General features: G+C 45.3%; 2 protein-coding genes across 5 annotated transcripts; both read right to left on the bottom strand.

The window, feature by feature from the left end:
• Positions 1-1223: 1223 nt before the first annotated feature.
• On the bottom strand, positions 1224-5174 carry slc35e3 (solute carrier family 35 member E3). The gene is made up of 5 exons (XM_066724151.1): positions 4499-5174; positions 4174-4284; positions 3735-3893; positions 2734-2816; positions 1224-1800 (listed from the first exon to the last, which is right to left on the bottom strand). The coding sequence occupies exons 1-5, from the start codon at positions 4898-4900 to the stop codon at positions 1614-1616; spliced, it is 942 nt and encodes a 313-aa protein (XP_066580248.1). The 5' UTR covers positions 4901-5174; the 3' UTR covers positions 1224-1613.
• Positions 5175-6138: 964 nt separating this feature from the next.
• nup107 (nucleoporin 107) lies at positions 6139-20426 on the bottom strand. Of its 4 annotated transcripts, none has more exons than XM_066723831.1 (28): positions 20270-20426; positions 19637-19725; positions 19324-19416; positions 18931-19040; positions 16903-17041; positions 16036-16139; positions 15811-15938; positions 15424-15472; positions 15015-15086; positions 14768-14856; positions 14436-14514; positions 14177-14290; positions 13727-13817; positions 13516-13595; positions 13326-13385; positions 12868-13013; positions 12450-12498; positions 12121-12190; positions 11494-11612; positions 11358-11396; positions 11089-11239; positions 8417-8529; positions 8028-8130; positions 7681-7841; positions 7426-7551; positions 7022-7135; positions 6699-6866; positions 6139-6369 (listed from the first exon to the last, which is right to left on the bottom strand). In XM_066723831.1, the coding sequence occupies exons 1-28, from the start codon at positions 20275-20277 to the stop codon at positions 6262-6264; spliced, it is 2772 nt and encodes a 923-aa protein (XP_066579928.1). In that variant the 5' UTR covers positions 20278-20426; the 3' UTR covers positions 6139-6261. The 4 variants fall into 4 exon arrangements, with proteins under 4 accessions (XP_066579928.1, XP_066579929.1, XP_066579930.1 ...); XM_066723832.1 differs by having other exon boundaries at positions 13516-13592; XM_066723833.1 differs by having other exon boundaries at positions 16903-17035.
• Positions 20427-21061: the final 635 nt, after the last annotated feature.

Genomic DNA, 21061 nt, shown 5'->3' with positions numbered 1-21061 from the left:
AAGACACAAACCCCAAACCATCATTTCTCAGGGAATAATCATGACATCTGTCTGTGAAGCAGGAAACATGGATTGAAATTCAATATAAAGGCAGAAGGACGACACTACACCCTAGGCAGACAAGCAGAGGGCCAATTATTTATCCTGCTATCTAATCTGCCTCCTCCAAACCTCACAACCCAGCAAAACATTCACTCTGTGTCAACTAGAAACAAGGCTGTTTGCATTTAAACTGCGTGTGTTAAGGACACGATCGTCAAAAAGAAGTGCCACTTTGTATTAAGTGTCCAGTGTCAGCCTGTTGGGTGTATGGATAGAGCCAGTCCTCTCCTTTCAGTTCCTCATTCGTCCCATCTTCCAAGAGTGAGAAAATGCCACAAAACAGAGGAACAAGTGAGGAGAGCAAGAGTTTTCTTTCCAGTCTAGTAGGAAGAGAACAGCTACTGTTTACGGTCAAAAAATTCTGCTGTTCAATGCTTTGCTTTCAATGAAAGATCCCAAACCTCCCCGGGGCGATCAGGGCCGACTGGGGAGTCGCAGCAGCCCGAGCGTGGAGAAAAGCAGCACGCAGATGGAAACACTGCTTCACTGTGCGCAGCCGCTCGCCTCGACAGGAGCTCCCCTCGACTTTACCTGTGCCCCCGACCGCGGCATTCCTCACCCGGAGGACAGACGGCTGCTCTGTGACCGGAGAGGGCAGCTACCAGTGCGTCCCTGTCAGCTACCCGGGCAAACAGTGCCGCCTGTGGCCCTGAACCACTTTGCTGGAGACTTAAGACACTGGAAAAATTACCTCCCTCAGATGTAGTGCATTTTTTCAAGGGTTTTTCCCACAAATACTTGTGTTGTCATGAAAAGTACATTTCTTGGCATTTTCAGATTTACAAGAACGTGCAGGAAGTCACTTATCTTCAGCCGTTCGTTTGCTTTTGGCCTCTCTTGGGAAATACGCAGGTCTCTTTGGATTTTATGGGCCTAGAAACTCGAATACCTCAAAGACAGGGATATAAAGCCACTTCTGTGAACTCAAGAGTACTGAAATTATCCTACAAAAAGAGGGAGTATGTATGCTTTTTACTCAGGACTTCAATAGATAACCTTGCTAGGCCATTTCTACAAAATCTCTCTTTGCAGGCCTTGTTTAATATACTTAAGATTTATGTCATATTGTATTCCATAAAGAAGGCTTGTGAAATTTGATAAAGCATCAATTGTATATTACCTGTAATTAAAAAATATTTTATTGCAGAGCACACAATATGAAAAAGATTGTAATTGTATTAAATAACAACCACAAAAAAGGCAGTTGCACATTTGGCTCTTTTTGAATGCAATACTTCTGTTTTTATATACACAATAGTACCAACATTTCAAACAGTAAAGCTTCAGTTAAGAATATCCTTTGATTATCAGACAAATACTCTATCAGGAAATCTCTCTTCATGGCTTTAAAAAGACGACGCCATCCTTTCCCCGGCTTGTCTTTGTGCACAATCACTTTGTGTTTCAATGTTTATCACCACGGTCAGTTTTTGGCTTCCAGTGTCGGGTGATAATGAACCTCTTTACTCTCCGTTTTATCCCTGTTCAAAGTGTTTCTCGGCCCTGGGAGGTCAGGGTCTCTGGACCAGCTTGCTCTTACCCTCCTCCTGTTCGGTGAGCTTGAAGTGCGTGTAGGACAAGATCCCCAACAGGGTACACACAATCCCTAGGCCTTGGTTGAGCGATAGAGGGTCCTGGAACAGCATGTAGCCCCCCAGCAGGGTAATACAGAACTTAAAGTGACCGAACATGTTGTAGCTGTAAAACTGGGGTTAAGGTTCACATGGGTATAACTCTATTGTAAAGACGGTCTAAAATGAGCAACGTGAAGTGTTGTATTTTGACTCACATCCTTTAGAAATCCATATTTTATTGTATTAAGTGCAGGGGTGGAAAGTAACGAATTACAACTACTCTCGTTACTGTAATTGAATTGCTTTTTCGTGTACTTGTACGTTTTTGAGTATTTTTCAAATTTGGTCATTTTACTTTTACTTAAGTATGTTTTGAGTGAAGTATTGTACTTCGCTACTTTTGAAAAGGCATTCGTTACAGAGTAGACATTTTGTAAGCTGCCATTGAAAAAAAGTGGGTGTCAGACAAACAGACCAATAAATGGTTGAGCAATACATTCAAATTGCAAACATTTCGCCCACAACACTCAACAGGCCAATCACATTGTGTGTCGTGATGGTTACGCACTGTAGTGTTGAAAAGCGCGTTTACTGCACTGATGTACACAGCTGTAATAGAGACAGAGCCATTTCAAAGCGCTTTCACTTTGCATAATACTATAGGCTATATAATATTTCAGTTTCATGCAATTTGTATAACTGGTTCTTTGTTTTATAATTGTATGTTTGCTAAGATGTGTACATACCGATTTATATAATTTATTGTGTAATGTTTGTTTTATTATTATCATTCTTGTTTATGTATACGTGCACGTTTTCATACACAATTGAAGATTGGCAGGTGATATCCCTGCTAACACATAGCATTGCCACAACGTTGTAGCAATGTAATTTACTTTGCTACAACGTTGCCACAATGTTGTGTGTTAGCTGGGATAGCTCCCGTCTGCCTGTCCTCTGATCGGCTCAGCGAGTTTCTATCGGTCCTTGGAATTCAATCATGACAACTCATGAACGCACTGAAAACATTTTGGCCACATTAATAAGAGAAGGATACGTGACAGCAGAGGTGTTTCCAATGATCCAGTAAATGGACAAGTTCACCAGAAAGGCAACGACTCCCGACAGCAGCACCATGCCCTGGAAGTGAAGAATGGACACGTCGACACAGTCAGACACGTAAGCACAGCAATGACAGGGGGCTGGGGCTCTGGGGTAGACTCTGATAAGATGCTAAGATCAATAAATCAAGTTTATAACAACAGTCCTGTAACACTGAAGAGACAACTCTAACAAGTCTAGTGATTGTCCTGCAGCTGTTCTGTGAATCGCTACACTTGAAAACCTTGGTAAGTCTCAGGATTTTTCCATACTGCGGGTTGCCTGGTGGGAGGTTAATCTTTTGATTAGGTCCATCTGTCCTGGACCTGTTTGCATTTCAAAGCCTCTTAAATCAACCTTAAACCCGATGGCAGATAGCATCCCCAGTAACCTGGCCCTTGGAGACATTCACCCTGCCCAGCACTGAAGTCAAACCAGGCCTCCTGCTGCCGATAACACACAGATACTTAAAAACCTTAGATGACTGTGGTTCACTGTGAGGTTTGATCCTCCTGATTACAAGATAATATCCACTTAGGGATAATTCTCCTTGCTAGGATGAGTCAGCTGTAAGTAATATTTTACTGCTGGAATTTTTTGATAAACTTAATCAAGAGTTCTGACTCGAGACTCAATCGGATGTTTTATCCACATTTGAGCAGCCCGGTGCTTTATAGATGTACTCTACAGAAGGATGAAGCTTCAGTGCTTTTTTTTTTTTTTTTAGAAAGGACGCCATTTACTACAAACATTTCCTGTAAAATATTCATACTTCCTGCTTCCTGTTTCGCTATGTCATCAAGATGAGGATGCACACTGTCCTGGCACACTGAGCAGTAAGGGCCCATTTCTGTGTGTGGTGACAAGCGTGAATCCCCAAGTGGGACAGTGTCTCCGTCCCTCATACAGAGGGCAGGCAGCCTGGCTGTGTCTGACGGACGGGTGTGGGAGGCCTACCAGTGCAGCGAAGGACCAGGGGCCAAATATGCCGCCGTCCCCGGTCAAAGGCTCGAAGAAAGGCACCAGGGTGAGCAGGAAGGCTGAGGACATGGGCGCCTGGTAGTACAGCAGCTGCATGGAGTTCACCTGCAGCTCGTGCTGCTTGGCACCTACCCACTGGCACGGAGACAGGACAGAAAGAGCGAGTGAGTGGGAGGAGGAGGAGTGTGAAAGAAACCAGCAGAGTAGAGACAGCAGTAGCACGAGAGAGAAAGAGAAAATTAAACGGCTGATTATGTTACAAAAGAACATAAAAAAACACAAACAAAACAAATCTTTTAGAGGACAGCGCACCCATTAATATCTAAGCTGCCCTATTATGACTGACAGTTGTGTAGTGAAACACCACCACCACCCCTGGACAATATTAATCACAGTACCAGGGATCAATACTCACCACTTGGTACAAGGAGGTGACAAAGACCCCCAGCGTTGCAAACACCATTCCCAGGAAGTTAAACTTCACATCATAATAGGAGTTCAGTATCACCCCTAGAGTGATGGGGATCTGCAACAACAGGGAGTAAACAGTCACAGCCAGGGCAGTGGACACACCAGAAGTCCCCACAGCGCATGTGCAAAGCTACAGAAACCTCACATGGCCGATCAATAACTAGTTTCACTGTGTCCCGCCTGACACATCACTCAAAGACACGTATCATCTATTAGCAGTGTGAATAAAACAGGTTGGAGCATTACTTGCCTGTGTTTCATGCACTTACCATTGTCAGTTTGATCTTGGTCGAGAAGGTCTTCTTGTAGTAGCCCGTCTGGATGGCGATGATGACGGGGGTGGTCATGGCTTTGGCCAGCTGGTAGGTGCCGATGGTGTTGTTCTGGAGGGACAGGTTAGTGAACACCACGAAGCCGCAGAAACTCAGCGCCAACAGGAGGATTTTGCTGGGCTGGAGACTTTTGGGGCAAAAAATGTCCATCTTCTGACACAGGTAGAGCCCCAGCCAGGTCACCACGAAATGCACCAGCGTCAGCGTCATGTTGGGGAACCCGTAGTGGACATAGATCCATTTGTTGATAAACACGATGCAGATGGAGGACAGCAGATTGGCCAAGAGTCCCGTCACGATGCGATGTCCCCCCAAAAGGTCCGACAACCGAGCAGCCATCGTGGAGCCCCGTTTCCAGATCGCTACCACTGAATACAGCTAAAATGGGTTTAAAAGACAAGCATCCACTATGAATACGGCTCTGCCCGTGTCATCAGCGAAATAATGGAGTCCTACTCCCCGCGTTGACTTCTTCCTGAGGAAAACCTAGGCACTACATCCGCACAAACCGTGGTCCATTTCGGCTCAGTTCAGCCTCCCTACAGCGGCCACCGTGCCATGTCCACCGCGCTGCTGGAAACCGGTCTCACTGGCCTCGGCGCTGACGTCACGGAAAGCGCCGCTCTTGCCTGTATAGCTGAGGTCGCGTTCTTAATTTCCGCAGTTCTGCGCAGGTCTGCAGAGACCCTCCGATCCCATTGGTGGAGCCGCGCAGATCTGCTAAATCTGCGCTACACGAACACATTGCCACGTCAGTCTTCTCTAACTCCCACTAGCGGCGGGGAATGGTAATGGCAAATGAAAGTCTTGGCTTTCGTTTGCATTTTGTACTGTGCAGTAGTACTTTACCCTAGGTATCATTTTTAAGATTAATATAATTCCAATAACAATATATTGAATAAAAACCAGCTACTGATATATGGATAAAAGATCATTAGAAGTATGGCAGTTGAGAATCGTATAAGAAATAAGACTATTTTGCATCATTGTATTCTCTACAAATACTAAAACAGTGACTTGGTTTTGAGTAAACCATATAAGCAAACAAATAACAAGATTCATAATTTCACTGAGAACACGTGTATTACATGAGGTGCACAACTGGAGGAAACACTGATTTTCTCCTAGTGGGGGGATTTCACAAGCAGGGTTCCCAGGAGTGAGTCTGTGGATGCAGCGTAATGAAGAAGTTAATGTGTGCAGACATGTTTGCATGGGTACTGCGTGAAGAATGTGCTCACTCCGGTTCCAGCAGTACACCCGACCTGTCAGATCACCGTGTGACAAAACACTAGGCTGGCTTCAAAACCGCCTTTATAGCAATCACCCCCTTTTATGATTAAATCTAGAACTTTAGTGGCGTTCCGTACATCAGTTGGAATCACACCAATCAATCGCCTGAGCTTTGCCTCAGTGTCTCCTGTCCAATTTAATAACTCCTGCTTACATTGTCCATCTCTGTTCGCCAATTCAGAAATATCGACACTTAAAAATATAAATCGCCCTTAAAGTTAAAAAAGCCTAAAATAAAATATCTGAAATGATTGTGCTAGTGTACGCCGTAAAAAGAGTCTACATTTACGTTGAAAGTCAAAAAACTATTTCAAATCTTTATTGAATACAAAATTAAGATGGATTTACAGCTGGTTTTCACTTAACAAAACAGAATAAAACACAAAGAGAAAATCAGTAGAAACCATTCAAGGCTGGATCTCGTATCCCAGGGGATCCCGCCCTTGATCGAGCAACAGCAGGGAAGATTCGCGTAGCTTCTGTAGAAACTTCCGGAGCTCCTCTCTGGAAAAGACCTGCAGTGCAGAACAGAGCGATGAAGCAATGAACAGCCTGCCACAAACATCCACAACGGCCCTGCAACCACCACCCAGAGACCACCCTGCTGCTCCTGAACTTCCCAAAGCTGTGCATTCAACCCGAAGTTATAGTGCCACCATGCATAGCAAGCCCTACATAACAAAATCACTGAAACAGACACCACATTACTGAGTGATTATAGGCGCCATTGACACTGACTGAGTTATGATGATACTTGAAGGGACAGACTGGTTGCAGATTTCTCTGATCTCACATTATGACTGCCGTGCCGGTACAGTAGCGGAGTGCTGCCGGGCTGCTTTACCTGGTAGAGCCGGTGCTGCTCAGAGGCGACGATGTCGGCCAGCCGCAGGCTCTCCTGGTACTGGCCTGTGCTGTGCAGGACTGTGTTGAGCAGGAAGCACATCATGGGCAGACACAGCCTCCGCAGCAGGGCCATCTGGTGGGAGCGTTCGGGGTCCTCTTCTGCGTCCTGTACATGGACAGACGGGAACACACACACACACACACACACACACACACACACACACAGATGCACAGAGTTTAGTCTCTGGGAGGTCTCGTCCGGGTTCTGCAGCTCAGGAAAGGAGCCGTCCTGCTCAGCCTGACGCAGGTATGTTTGCTCACCTCTCGGACGTCCACCATCCAGCCCCCATCCACGAACAGAAGCACGTTGTAGATTTTTTCTTTCACCTCGTCAGTCAGGGCTTCCAGGCGGCCCTTCCAGTTATTGTACTCCATCTGTAGGGATGCAGGACTGTTTAATAATATAGACTCAACAGTCCACACTGTTCCTTTTCCAGACTGGCTTTTCTCCAAGCAAAACACAAGGCAACAAGCAGTAGGAGAACACAGGAGAGAATTGTTTCATTTTATTTTTTCATTTCAGTAATGTACTAGCTTACTCCATTTATGTGGCTTTTAAATTATAGCGTATAGTCCCGTGTGCATCTGGCTAGACATGCATTTCCACTCTGAATAAATGTATACATATCTAAGCGCGCACACACAACAAAAACAACCCCACTGACCTCGTACTCCTTCTCCTTCATCTCGTGGGCCACCGTCTCTGTGAACTTGGCCTGAGAGGGCAGGGTGGGCTTCTGGGGCGGAGAGTTCATGTGTCTGAACCACTCGTTGAACGCCTCGTGGGCCTCCTGAGGAATCAACCACAGCCAAGATGGAATATTAACAACGCATCAGACACAACAGGGGTGTTGACACAGTCTCCACGGGCTGTCGGGATGACGCCACAGGCTTTCTGGCGGGGACGTGCGGCGGCTCACCAGGTAGGCTCGGATACAGAGGTGCTCTCGAATGGCGTTCTCATCCTCGGCCGGCAGAGGCGTGCCCAGGCCGAGCTCCTCCCACTGGCGGTATATCTCTCTCATGGAGTCCAGAGGGATCTTGGCAAAGACCTCCTTGGCAGCATCATGTTTCTTTGAACCTATCAGAGAGGGAGTCAGAATTCATTCAGGAGCAATATAATAAGACCTGAATTAAAGAGGACACATTTTAATTATACAGGTCTATGTTCTCAGCACTGGAAAAGTGAGCAGACCAATGTCCACCAGAACCAGACTATTTCACTCACAATCCCTGTACCGTCCTTCCCAGGGCTCCTAGAACTCACCCAAGAACTTCCTCATGATGGCGTTGCTCTGCTTCAGCGCTTCGGCTCTCTGCGATGGGTCGAACACCAGCCAGTCGATCACATCGATTTTCCGCAGGTCCTCCTGAGCACAACGAAAGAAACAGTCGCTCAGGCCCAGCCACCTAACCCCAGCCTCAGACACTGCACTGCTGCTGCCAACATGGAGCTGTCGGTTGAAATATCCTCAATCCGATTCAGCGAAAGGAGGAAAAATCAAATAACCCCATGAGAAGAGCTTAGTGGGTTTTCTTTTTTCACCTTATTTGTATTGTTGCTCTCTTTATGAAAGCCGTGACAGAACAACGTGTGGGATTTGATATACTGATTTGGTTATTCCGAGAGCTGATGTCTGTGCTGGCCTCTCTCACCTCCGAGGTGCCCGTGTCCAGAGCGGGGGTGAGGTCGTGGTGAGCGAAATCCTCCGCGTCCCTCTCTCGGATGTTCTCCACCACAGTTTTGGTCACCGCTGCCACCTCCAGCCCTGTCAGTTAGGGAAAGAGCATTACGAAGCCACCTGCAGCTGCGCCACTCGCCCACGTTTCTGGCACAGAACAGGTCTGTGAAAACGAGGATCGCTGGTTTATTTTATCTATTGCGCTGGAAGGCAAAACAAAGCTCCAGTGAGGGAGCAGATCGTTTCCAACAGGCAAGCGGAAAGGTCAGCCTCCACTTTTAGCATTAACTTATAATAAAAATAAATATACATTAAAAAAACAGCACAATCATTGCAGTTACAGGAGAGTGATGCAATAGACAGTAGGCACTTTGATTCACCAGGACAATAAATAGGTTGAGGACTATTGAAAAACAATATCCACGTATTCCCAAGTGAATCTGCCTTCTATTCCTCACAATACCCTACCCCAGAGCATCATCTCAACTGATGAGCACAAACCCAGTGCAACCCATGATCACCCGAGGAACCACAGCAAGAGTCCAGTCAATTTAATCCAGTTTACTTCTAAGAGCTCCTCAACCATGTTTAATTACCTAACTGGGTGATCGTTTTCTGCACGGACAGGCCAGCAATCAAATTAAACTGCATTTCTTCTGTTCACCATCGCATTAACTCCCCACATGATGCAGCGTCTCGAAGACACCTCATTCCGAGTACTTTACAGAAAAAGTTCTCTGGCTCGAAGCGTATACAGTGAGGGAAAAAAGTATTTGATCCCCTGCTGATTTTGTACGTTTGCCCACTGACAAAGAAATGATCAGTCTATAATTTTAATGGTAGGTGTATTTTAACAGTGAGAGACAGAATAACAACAACAAAATCCAGAAAAACACATTTCAAAAAAGTTATATATTGATTTGCATGTTAATGAGGGAAACAAGTATTTGATCCCCTATCAATCAGCAAGATTTCTGGCTCCCAGGTGTCTTTTATACAGGTAACGAGCTGAGATTAGGAGCACTCTCTTAAAGGGAGTGCTCCTAATCTCAGCTCGTTACCTGTATAAAAGACACCTGTCCACAGAAGCAATCAATCAATCAGAGTCCAAACTCTCCACCATGGCCAAGACCAAAGAGCTGTCCAAGGATGTCAGGGACAAGATTGTAGACCTACACAAGGCTGGAATGGGCTACAAGACCATCGCCAAGCAGCTTGGTGAGAAGGTGACAACAGCTGGTGCAATTATTCGCAAATGGAAGAAACACAAAATAACTGTCAGTCTCCCTCGGTCTGGGGCTCCATGCAAGATCTCACCTCGTGGAGTTTCAATGATCATGAGAACGGTGAGGAATCAGCCCAGAACTACACGGGAGGATCTTGTTAATGATCTCAAGGCAGCTGGGACCATAGTCACCAAGAAAACAATTGGTAACACACTACGCCGTGAAGGACTGAAATCCTGCAGCGCCCGCAAGGCCCCCCTGCTCAAGAAAGCACATGTACAGACCCGTCTGAAGTTTGCCAATGAACATCTGAATGATTCAGAGGAGAACTGGCTGAAAGTGTTGTGGTCAGATGAGACCAAAATCAAGCTCTTTGGCATCAACTCAACTCACCATGTTTGGAGGAGGAGGAATGACCCCAAGAACACCATTCCCACCGTCAAACATGGAGGTGGAAACATTATGTTTTGGGGGTGTTTTTCTGCTAAGGGGACAGGACAACTGCACCGCATCAAAGGGACGATGGACGGGGCCATGTACCGTCAAATCTTGGGTGAGAACCTCCTTCCCTCAGCCAGGGCATTGAAAATGGGTCGTGGATGGTATTCCAGCATGACAATGACCCAAAACACACAGCCAAGGCAACAAAGGAGTGGCTCAAGAAGAAGCACATTAAGGTCCTGGAGTGGCCTAGCCAGTCTCCAGACCTTAATCCCATAGAAAATCTGTGGAGGGAGCTGAAGGTTCGAGTTGCCAAATGTCAACCTTGAAACCTTAATGACTTGGAGAGGATCTGCAAAGAGGAGTGGGACAAAATCCCTCCTGAGATGTGTGCAAACCTGGTGGCCAACTACAAGAAACGTCTGACCTCTGTGATTGCCAACAAGGGTTTTGCCACCAAGTGCTAAGTCGAAGGGGTCAAATACTTATTTCCCTCATTAACATGCAAATCAATGTAGAACTTTTTTGAAATGCATTTTTCTGGATTTATTTGTTGTTATTCTGTCTCTCACTGTTAAAATACACCTACCAGTAAAATTATAGACTGATCATTTCTTTGTCAGTAGGCAAACGTACAAAATCAGCAGGGGATCAAATACTTTTTTCCCCTCACTGTATGCTAATAATGTGTCTGCATATGCCAAGGCATATGCCGTGTGTCAGTGCAGTCGGGCATTTAAAGGGAAAAGGGAAGAAAATAAAAACAAGGACATGCGATGGAGCATGTCATGAGAAAGATATTTCACCAAGGTCAATGTCAACCTTATGCTTTGTTTAAAAAAAAACTCTTCACGAGGAGATACAACTTGTCCTTTCATTCCTAGTGAAAGTCTACAATCAGGGCGACATAGGAAAAGCTAGGCAGGTGGGGGTTGGTCGTCTGGCCAATCTGGTTGACCCAAAAGCCTCCATTGCCCACCTGCTTCTCTGGCCAGCTCCAAACAGTGCTTGCGCTGCTCCGTCTCAGTGACGCACTCGAGGAACTGGGCATACTGGGCGACCGCCACATCCTGGGGCAGGTGGCTGACATAGAAGGCGATCAGGTCTGTGTGTTTCTCGCTGATTAGCAGCTAGAGAGAAAAAAACGACAGCACTGGAATTCATTTACCAGCCGACATGGAAGTCAAACGCACAGGAAAAACAAACATCTGCTCCTTTAGGTGTCAGTATATTATTCACACAGCATACCTGGATATACGCCTTCAGGACATCCACAGCAACCTCCTCCTGAAAAACAAGCATGTGGGATGGTTAGGAGCTAATAACAATTAAAACATGCAACATGGAGGTTTGTGTTGCCCCGCAGTGCTGTGTCTTGGCCTACCTTGAGCTGCATGCCCAGACTGCGGTAGAAGAGGATCAGGTGGCTCATGAAGCGCAGAAGATGAGAGGGCAGGGCCGGCTTCCCTCCACTAAGCCACTCGCTGAACTCCTCCAGCAGCCCTGTACACAGGACACAGCTCTCACTACTGGCACAGCTCCCCGACCCCAACACGCCGCAACTGACACACTCAACGCCCCACTCAATACCCCAGGAGAACCAGCCCCGTGTAGGGCTCCATCTACCCAATCAAGTCACCTTCTCAGCCATTTTAATAAGCACTTTTTGTTATCTAAGCGTTATCTTCCCTGATATACCAGAGCAAAATAGATGAGTCACAACAGAAATCTGAGAGAGAAATTAAATCACAATTTCCTCACACTGGGAGTCTGGATTTTGTTTTCTTGAAGGGAAGGGCAGGGAAATGCAGTAGTTAGTGTCTGGCATGGCACCAAAATGTCATTTGGGTTTCTACTTCACTTAAAAAGCTCTTCTAAAAGGACACCGACCCCAATGCCAAATTATCCTGCCATTAAGTCCTATGCTCTCGGATTTAGAAGAAACAAATATGTACGGGGGGGATGGGAGGTTGAATGAATGAATAAATTAATTAATTAATAATCTGCTTACCATCCAGATCTCCTAGGATGATGAACTTCTGAATGATGTGGTAGTGCTCTTTCGTTTCCTCCAACACCCTCTGGAGAACAGAACAAAACCGGCGCCATTCAGACTCATGTCACAAATTGCTGCATTACATTATGTATGATGGTAGCACAGGGTCGTGAGGAGGAGTTAGATGACATTTTTAAACCAGCAGATGGTCATTCTTGACTTTATTACAGGTGGCACTGCTTAGAAGTACATGTACTGTTTGTGTGGGAACCAACAAAGCTGACCAAAATAGGGAAAACTCTGTTCCTGTTGTAATATTTGCAGATAAAATCGACAGCCCTCACCTTGGACTCTGTGGCTTGGAGCTCCTCAAACACTTTCTCCAAAGTCCAGCTTAAAATACATAAAACAGATTTAACTTTGGAGTTTTTCACTGGTGAATTTTGATGCACATTGAATACAGACTTGATACTGATTTTGTGATGTAAAAAGACTGAAGGCAGGGACAGTATATCATTCAATATAGGGAAACATTCATCCATCAGCCATGCTTTGACTTGTTATGGTTAGTAGGTTGCCCAGACACTCGCTAAGGTTATATGCAGCTAGAATGACATCATAGACCACTGTTTTAAAAACTAGTCTCTTCTTCTGTCTTCAGAAAGCAGCTGTTTAGAGATCCTACTTCTGGTACAAAAACCTCTAGTATGCGAGGAGAATGGAGCTGGTAGCGACTGGGCCGATAGCGTCTCTCTTCCTTACTTGGCCTCCAGGTACTCCCTGGGCAACTCCTCCAGCTCCTCGCTGGTCGTGCCCGAGGACCGGATCTCCTGCTCCACCAGAGTGTCCACCATCACACGGAAATACGCCCACACCGTGTCCTCCCACGTCTCACACACTGGCAACAGCTGCAGCACACCGAGAAGACAGGTCAACAGAGGACACATGCTCCCCACAGCCCTCCTCTGCTGCCCACCACCACTGAACCCATCCACCACAAATACGGCATTAAGTACTTTTGTAGGAATCCTAACTGGGGCCTCTCGGACTACAATGCATTGGTATAATCTGACTTTCTAGAAATTGGCAAACATGAGGAAATATTGTTTTTAACTGCCTATTTCCTGCAGATCCATTTCCTGCACCCAGTTGTACATTAAATGAAGAATACTTCAGGGCAAACTAGCACTAGACAGTGACAGTAAGACAAGGATAAATACCTGTTTAAGATTTCCACTTAGGGCAGCGTAGATCGCTCGCTCATATCTGTTGAATTGCTCCTGTGACACAGAAGACACGCATCTGAGTTTCAAATGTTCAAACTTGAAGTATTGTGTATTTTTTTTTTTTTTTTACATAACTTAATGTGAAAATCCATCATAACACAGCACAGGTGAGTGAGTGTCTCACCTCCTCGGCCATCCTCCAGCAGCACACCTTCCACACGCAGCGCTGCGGGTTCCCCTCCACCGGCTCTAGCTCCGCTCCTGCTAAAACACCCGCAAGGGATCAAGATTGGGCGCCACCCAGTGTCAGCCATTCACACCATCATAAACCAGGCATCTGCCCGAGTTTTTCAGACAAAGCCGCCTCACCGCTTTGTAAAATGACAGCTGCCTACCTCCGTTGATGTTGGGATCGTGGTAGAGCTTCCACCCCTCCAGAGTGGCCGCCCTCCAGGCCTGACCGCAGCGCTTGCACAGCCGCTGTGCCTTCAGACAGACACAAACACAGCCACTGTCACGCACATGTATGCGCGCGCGCGCACACACACACACACACACACACACAAGCTGCCTGGCTGAGTGCCGCTTAAACAGGAAGACTCCATCAACATCACAAGCCACTTTGGAAGAAGGCCCAAGGGTGGCCGTTAATCCTACAGAACAGAACGGCTTTAAGGACAATCGATTTAAAATGTCACGTTGACTAGGGTTTTAGTTCTGCTTCATTATTTTGCCTTAATGAATTCATACACTGAATCCTGAGAGTACAAATGATCCCAGTGCACAATGAAACACAAACACGGCTCACTGGGAACAGCCAGCTGGGGTGTGTGGGGCGGCCTCACCTCGTCCGTCATGCCGGCGCGCACCAGGGTGAACAGATACTTCAGCAGCCGGACGTCATCCTCGCGGTCCAGGTCAGCCAGGGGCCTCTTCTGTCGTATCGGGGCGTCAGGGTCCTTCAGACAACAGACATCACATATCACACACGGGGGAATCCAGCACCCTGTGGCTCATAAACATCCTGGGCTCTCTAATGCTGGCAGGCAGACCGATCAGCACAGGGCTTATACCTACACCTACAAATCCCACAACAATTCTTACCAGCTCAGTGACCAGGGGCCGGTTGAAGCCTCCATGGGAAGTAGTTCTTCTCTGTTTCAGAGTGTGTAAGGTATTCTCCCTAGAAATGAGAACAAGCATGCGTTTTAAGGATTTCCACTGTCAAATAAAGGAATAGGACTTCAGCTGTTCAGTGCCGCTGTTAATAGCAGATCCCAGAAGATCCCAGAAGCTATACATTACAGCAGCCGAAACTAGCTGCTCACATAATTCAGGCTGCCATTTTGCTTCCATCTGAGTACCTTAAACCAACATTGTTACTAATCATATACAATCATTTATTTAACTTGCAATTTATGTAAGTATTTGCTTACCAATAAACTGACTTTGCATAGAACTCTATGTTATCAGAAAAGTCCCCAATTTCATCTTTGGCAATGCTCTCCAGCCAGTCCACAACCAGCTGGAAACGAACCAAAAAATAGACACAAGCAAGTTAAAAACAGCCGAAGAAACAAAAACATGAACAGAAGGAGCAGCATTTTCAAGAAGCAGTCAGGTGCCGTGCGTTTACTGCAAATGCGTTTCTGAGCAACCTCGGCGTGATGACAGATGCCGTACCTGGCTCTGCCGCACAACGGCGTCCCTCTGGAACAGGTGCTCCATGATCACCTTCTCGCTGGCGCTCTGAGCCTACAATGACACACACACCCCTGCAGTCACAGCTAACAATGGTGCTGGTCCCCTCTCCCTAGATAAAGCTTCACAGAATCTATACCACTGTTTTAACCATTCTCTTCTTCCTGGTCTTAAAGAAATATTAGGTTCAGTTGTTGAGAAAAAACCTCCACGCCAGACACTTGTGCCTGGACTTTTTTATTTACATAAAAAAAATTCAGGTAGAATATTTTTGAGTAATATCATTTTTGTAACCAGAACAAATCATTACAATGTCATTCTCCTGCACTGGCTGAGACCTGAAAGACTGGTTTTGGACTCAGAACTAGCAAATCACTGGAGATCAACTTACAGCAACATCTATCATGAGCTCATCTTCAAGAGCTGACTGGATCCTGTCCCTGATAGAAGAGGCACAAGAGGAAGCATTAGCAATGGTCAGTCAATGCGAGGACAGAGAGCACATCATGATAATGTAGGCAGTGGTTATAAACATCAATATCTTCAGAAAAAAATCCAGTGCGAAGCATAGATTTGTTGCCGATGAGATCATACAATAATGCCCAGCCTCTAAAAATAACAAGCCTATAATCTATAACATAGGAGGGGAAAAAAAACAAATTCTACAAAATCAGGCAGTTCAAAGTCACCTGGCACATTCCTGTACTTTCGACAAGAGACAGAAGCTTGAACTCTTGCCAACTGCTGCTTTTAAAAGAGCCCTTTTCCACAGACCCACCTGTACAGCGACGTCAGCAGCCGCCAGGTCACCATCTCCTGCTGCAGCAGCCACAGCACGCTGGCTGTCTTGGAGAACTTCTGCTGCCCGGGCGCCGCCCTTAAGATGATCTTCTGCAGCGTCCGGACCTACAATCAGCCCAGAAACCATCAAAGCTAACACAGTGGCACACACGACACGACACAGAAGGGATAAAGGGATGGCGTCAGGGGGTAAAAGATGTACCTGCTCTCCACAGATGGTCTCGTACTCCTCCAGCAGGTCGAAGACGGCACTGGACGAGTGTCTCAGGAAGGAGTGCAGGAAGTCGGAGAACAGGCTCAGAGAAGCTGAAGACGAGGAGAGAGCAACACACATCTCAGTCGGGGGCAGATACCGAAGAGGCTGCGATACAGATGCAAACTGGCACAGAGAGACAGAGGCCCGTCTTGCGTGCTTGAAAAATGGAATTAGAGCACTAAACAAAATTCAAGATGAAGGAGAGAAACAAGCTATATCTTTTAGTGATCAAGCTGGAGTAATTGCACAGCAGCACTTGATGTATTTCAATTTCTCACCTTCTCTTTCAGGAGGCTAATGAGAATCGTGGTGCCAAACTGAGGGCTACACATTGCAGTCATTATGAATTCAAACAGCTGTCTGGATAAACCCTCCCAGTGCCAACGTATCTACATCTCCCACACAGCTCTGATCTAAAATGCTTAATTTGTTACTAATGAGAGCACAGAGCTCTCATGGGGTGCGGGTGAGCAGCTGTTTCACTGCAGTTTGAGAGGATTACTTTCTTAAAAGACTAGACTCATTGCAGTTGTGGTCCATAAAAGCCAAAGAACTACAGGATCTTTCCAGAGCTTACATCTTACGAGAGGGGGGGAACAAAAACCCAGGCATTTGCCGCCGGGGAAACAAGCAACAAGGTGTTAAGAGACACGTTTCAATGTCTGTGAGCAAGTGAGGGGGGACACGGAGAGAGAAAGTGTGCATGCGTGATAACATACTAAGAGTGACAGGAAGAGATAGTGTGCGTGTGTGAGAGAGAAAATGTGCAGACTGACGGGGAGAGAGTGTGCGTTGGTGTATGCATGCCCTCACCAGCATCTCCAGGGTCTTCCTCCTTCAGCATGATTGCGCTCATGGTCACGTCCTCCACGATGCTCACCTCCCCGAGGCCAGCTGGCTGAGGCGACGGGTACAGGGTGCAGGTCCAGTCACTCTCATCCAGGTTCTGCGCCCAAACAGAGAGCCATGGGAAACACCACAGACACACGTCTACTAACAAAGGTGGGACTAACAAACTCCCCTGTTCTTTATTGGAGTATAATGGGGCAACTGGGGGAATATTGAAGATCCCATGAATTTTATCACGTGATTTCAAGCAATATGGCAGAGTCCTATTTTCATGAAATCGCATTAAAACACCCGGGTAAGTATCCAATCAGAGTGCAAGGAGGAGTCACATGACATCATCTACAGCAAATCGGAAGTTGGACAGAGAAGCACCAGTTTTCATGCTGGTTACGGCTATTCAAAACTGTGTTAAATTTGCAAAAGCTATTAATTCAAAATTAAATAAACATTAAATACATATTTTCCTTTCAGTCTGGTATTTCTTACCTCCCATTTAGTTTTTTCTCAAATTATAGTTGTGTATCTTATATAGCCTAAGGCTGGGCAATATGGCCACAATATCGTATCACTATGTTTTTCACATTTGTGATGGTATGAAGTTGTTTTGGTTTGTTTGATTGTTACAACAAAAAGGTCTAACTATATTTAGACTTTTTCATGACCGTAGAATGGCAACAAAATAGTGGTTTTAATGGCAATTTTATACCGTTTGTAAAGCAAAGATAATAGGACACAACTGACATTGAATTATATTTTGCTGTTCTGTGTCAGTTGTCTTGAAACCAAATCATGTCCACACTAACAACAATGTCACACCTTTCTTCAGGACAAATTCACTGGGGAGTTTCACCCACACTACTCTTCTTCATTCATTGTGCATTTCTCATGTTTGTTTGTTTAAGTAAACACGCAATATACGTGGCCTTTATTTTCGTTAACTGGCAGAGGCTGTGGGAGGTGAGCTGTGGCTGTGAGACCAAAGAGGCGATGTAGAGATCAAGAGAGACGTGTTCAGCTGAACGAAAACTACTGCTGCCCCCTTATTAGCAACGTCAAGTTATCATCACACAATGAAGCTGTGAACATCATTGTTAACACCATACATACAGAATCCTAGATTGACACTTCAGCAGTCAATGCTTTATTAAATAATGACATCAATTACTTTAACAGATATAAATGTAAATCTATGATGCACAACAAAGTTGTAACTTAAAAGACTGATGTACCGTTTTTTTCAATAAAATATATACATTAAATCATGCGATTAAACCAATTTCTGCAGTGTTTGTGAAGAAAGGCAGGTCGCGTTCTTGTAGCAGAGATTTGCGCATTTCTGCAGAATTACAGTGGTGTTACACAGAATTCCTCTCCCATTGGTGGAGCCGCGCAGATCTGCAGAAATCTGAGATACACGGCGTTCTCTGATCAGATGTGTCTGATGTCAGACAGCTCAGTCACAAGCAGCCGGAGCAGCAAGTTGTGAGATACAGGAATGCGACCAAATTTAAATTATTCAATTTATCATAGAAAACTTAAAAATACCGATATAAAGGCACAGTAAGAGTCCAAACCGTCCGTAGATGAATACCGGTAGGCTATATCCTTTTTTAAGGTATACCGCCAAGCCCTCATATAGCCTATGTGGGGATGCTCTTTTTCACAGAGATCTCCTAGTGTTTTGATGTTACTGTATTTATTTTAAATATTTGACCAGCAATTTCATGAAAAGAGTGATACATTTGTTTTTATAAATATTATGTTGTATACTAGTAAGTTAGCCTTGTTAGTCTTTGTGCACATCCTGCAACCGAACCCTCAGATTATTTCTGATTAAGGTGGCAAAAGCAAAATAATCGATCTCTCCGTTTTTAAAACAGTAGCTAATAATAATAGAACCCACACGTTTAATTACAATAACACATATACATATATACAGAAATACGAGTGCTCCACTACATTAATACAACCATAACAACGAGTCTTCCTTACTGTGGCTATGCTGCCGAGGTGGCCCGGCGTGTGGATGTAACGCGGTGATCGGACACTGGTTCCCAGGATAGCCGACACATCCGCATTCCTCAGGGCGCTCCTCGGAGTGACTACACACCCACACACAAAACACATGTGCTTCAGTTAGATGATGGACTGTGTCCGAGTGTCTGCTTTACTGTTTTTAGAAAATCCTCCCATAATTCTCATTCTTGGTGGGGTGGAAGGATCTAGGTGAACTGTCAGTGTTACTAATCTGACTGGACAGCTTACAGACCATTTTCCAGATAGGTTTGTAAGCAAGATGCAAACATTTCCTTCTAATCATTGATTTGACAGTGGATGATATTTGAGCCAAAGAAAGAGAGAAATGGAGCAGAGTGGGCAACTCACAGGTCTGTTTGAAGAGGGAGCCGGGGGTGCGGGGCAGCTGTGGGCGGGCAGGGGTGGTGGCAGCGCCAGGGGAGTCATTGCGAGGCGAGGGAACTGCAGCTCCGGTCAAGGATCATCGTGTGCCAGGGGGAGAGTCGACAGCACTGATATACACAGACAAACCTGCTCTTCACCATGTTGTGTAAAAGTGTGTCTAACACTATTGTGACTTGTACACAAATCCACTCCCCTGAAAGTCCCTCTACATCTGACCAGGTCTGGCTAAAGCCACTGGGGTGTGTGGGGGTCATGTTTCCTGGCACACAAAGGATACAGGCCACCTTCTTCTGGGAGCTCTTCCTGCGCGCAGCTCGGGTCACCTCGGCATCCCGGACCACAGGTGACATCAGGTCATTGCTGCCCCTGAAACATTGGTACATTTAAACACTGAAGTACTGCTCAGACTCGTACTTACCGGTTTCGTATCCTAATTATATATGCATCTGCTAAAACCAACTGTATTTCAAATCATTAGAGCCACACTGTTATTCATTCACATCTCATCTGGTCATATTTGATACGAAACCCCCAGATTTGTGCAGGGGTGCAGTAAGTATTGTGCACGAACACGCCTATGAACTGGTATCTTCACCACTGCAGGGAAGTCTTTATGTCGTTATTAACCATGTAGGACCTTAATCCTGATCAGTTCAACAGGATGGGAATAAAGTAAGGTATGTAAATAGGTGCGATACGTGCTACATATTCTGACACACGTCCCTCATCCGCTGGCAACACAGTCCGCACTACGGTTTAACCCGCGGCCTCCCCGCCAGCATCATGTCACCCACATGGCCCAGACCAGACAGATCCCTTTAAACTACAGTTATATCATATATACTTCACAAATAGCAGTTTTACAATACACCCACAATCTAATTTAAAGAGTACAAAATGACCCTCTCACCAGTCCATGGCTGCAGCACTGTTCACAGTGAACGCGGAATTATTTTCCGTATTCCCGCTCGGCTAAGGCACGACAGTGGAACACAGAGATAATCGATCGGCCTCTTTCCACGTCATTTCATGCAATAATATGATGTGAATACACGCAAATCAATCAATAGATTAGTTTCCCTTGCGTGTTATTCAAACATAAATGTTTTATTTTAAATGTAAAAATCAAAACACGAACTCGATGACATCGGAGTGCACCTTTACGTAGGACTGGCGACGTAAAGAGGGAACACCGTGGAGCTGGAGTTTCTACAATATCCGACAGCGCCACCTATTAGACAACATGGAAACGCATTAAATATGATTTCTATCTAAATCGTGTAATATTATGAAATCTAATTATAAGTGAATGTATTATTTCACAGTTCTTAGTACTAACTTACCTTCTGAGGGAATCAGAGGTATTTCATAGTGAATGTCCATAAAAGTTGCTTATCAAGGAACTGGGAAATCTTTTACAGGACTTTTTCAAACTAATATAAAATATATATATTTATATAGACCATAGTCCTAGGACACATTCAGTATACAGTAGGCTGTACTTTGAAGTTAAAACTCCAAACTTTATTTCCATCACAGGCTAATTATGTTTTTGGTATTTCCTATTTTTGTCTTTAATGATAAAAAACACACCAACAACATAATTAAATACAGTTAAAGAAAATCGTTATTGCTAATTGCATGCTCAGCCAGTTGAGTATTACATGTGTGTACATATATGTGTGTGTCTTATACACACACA

This window comes from Amia ocellicauda, chromosome 15 (assembly GCF_036373705.1).
Source record: "Amia ocellicauda isolate fAmiCal2 chromosome 15, fAmiCal2.hap1, whole genome shotgun sequence".
In the NCBI taxonomy this organism is placed as follows: domain Eukaryota; kingdom Metazoa; phylum Chordata; class Actinopteri; order Amiiformes; family Amiidae; genus Amia; species Amia ocellicauda.
Note: the sequence above shows the minus strand (reverse complement) of the source record. Positions and strands in the feature narration are given on the sequence as shown.

Excerpts from the sequence above, each read along its gene's own strand:
- slc35e3 (XM_066724151.1), bottom strand. The coding sequence starts at position 4,900 with ATGGCTGCTCGGTTGTCGGACCTTTTGGGGGGACATCGCATCGTGACG. Across the intron at positions 3,894-4,173 it reads TCACCTCCTTGTACCAAGTG|TGGGTAGGTGCCAAGCAGCA; the intron begins GTGAGTATTGAT and ends TCTCCGTGCCAG. Across the intron at positions 2,817-3,734 it reads CCTGGTCCTTCGCTGCACTG|GGCATGGTGCTGCTGTCGGG; the intron begins GTAGGCCTCCCA and ends CTTCACTTCCAG.
- nup107 (XM_066723831.1), bottom strand. Across the intron at positions 15,087-15,423 it reads AGCTCATGATAGATGTTGCT|GCTCAGAGCGCCAGCGAGAA; the intron begins GTAAGTTGATCT and ends GTGTCATTGTAG. Across the intron at positions 11,613-12,120 it reads CATCCTAGGAGATCTGGATG|GGCTGCTGGAGGAGTTCAGC; the intron begins GTAAGCAGATTA and ends TCCTGTGTACAG.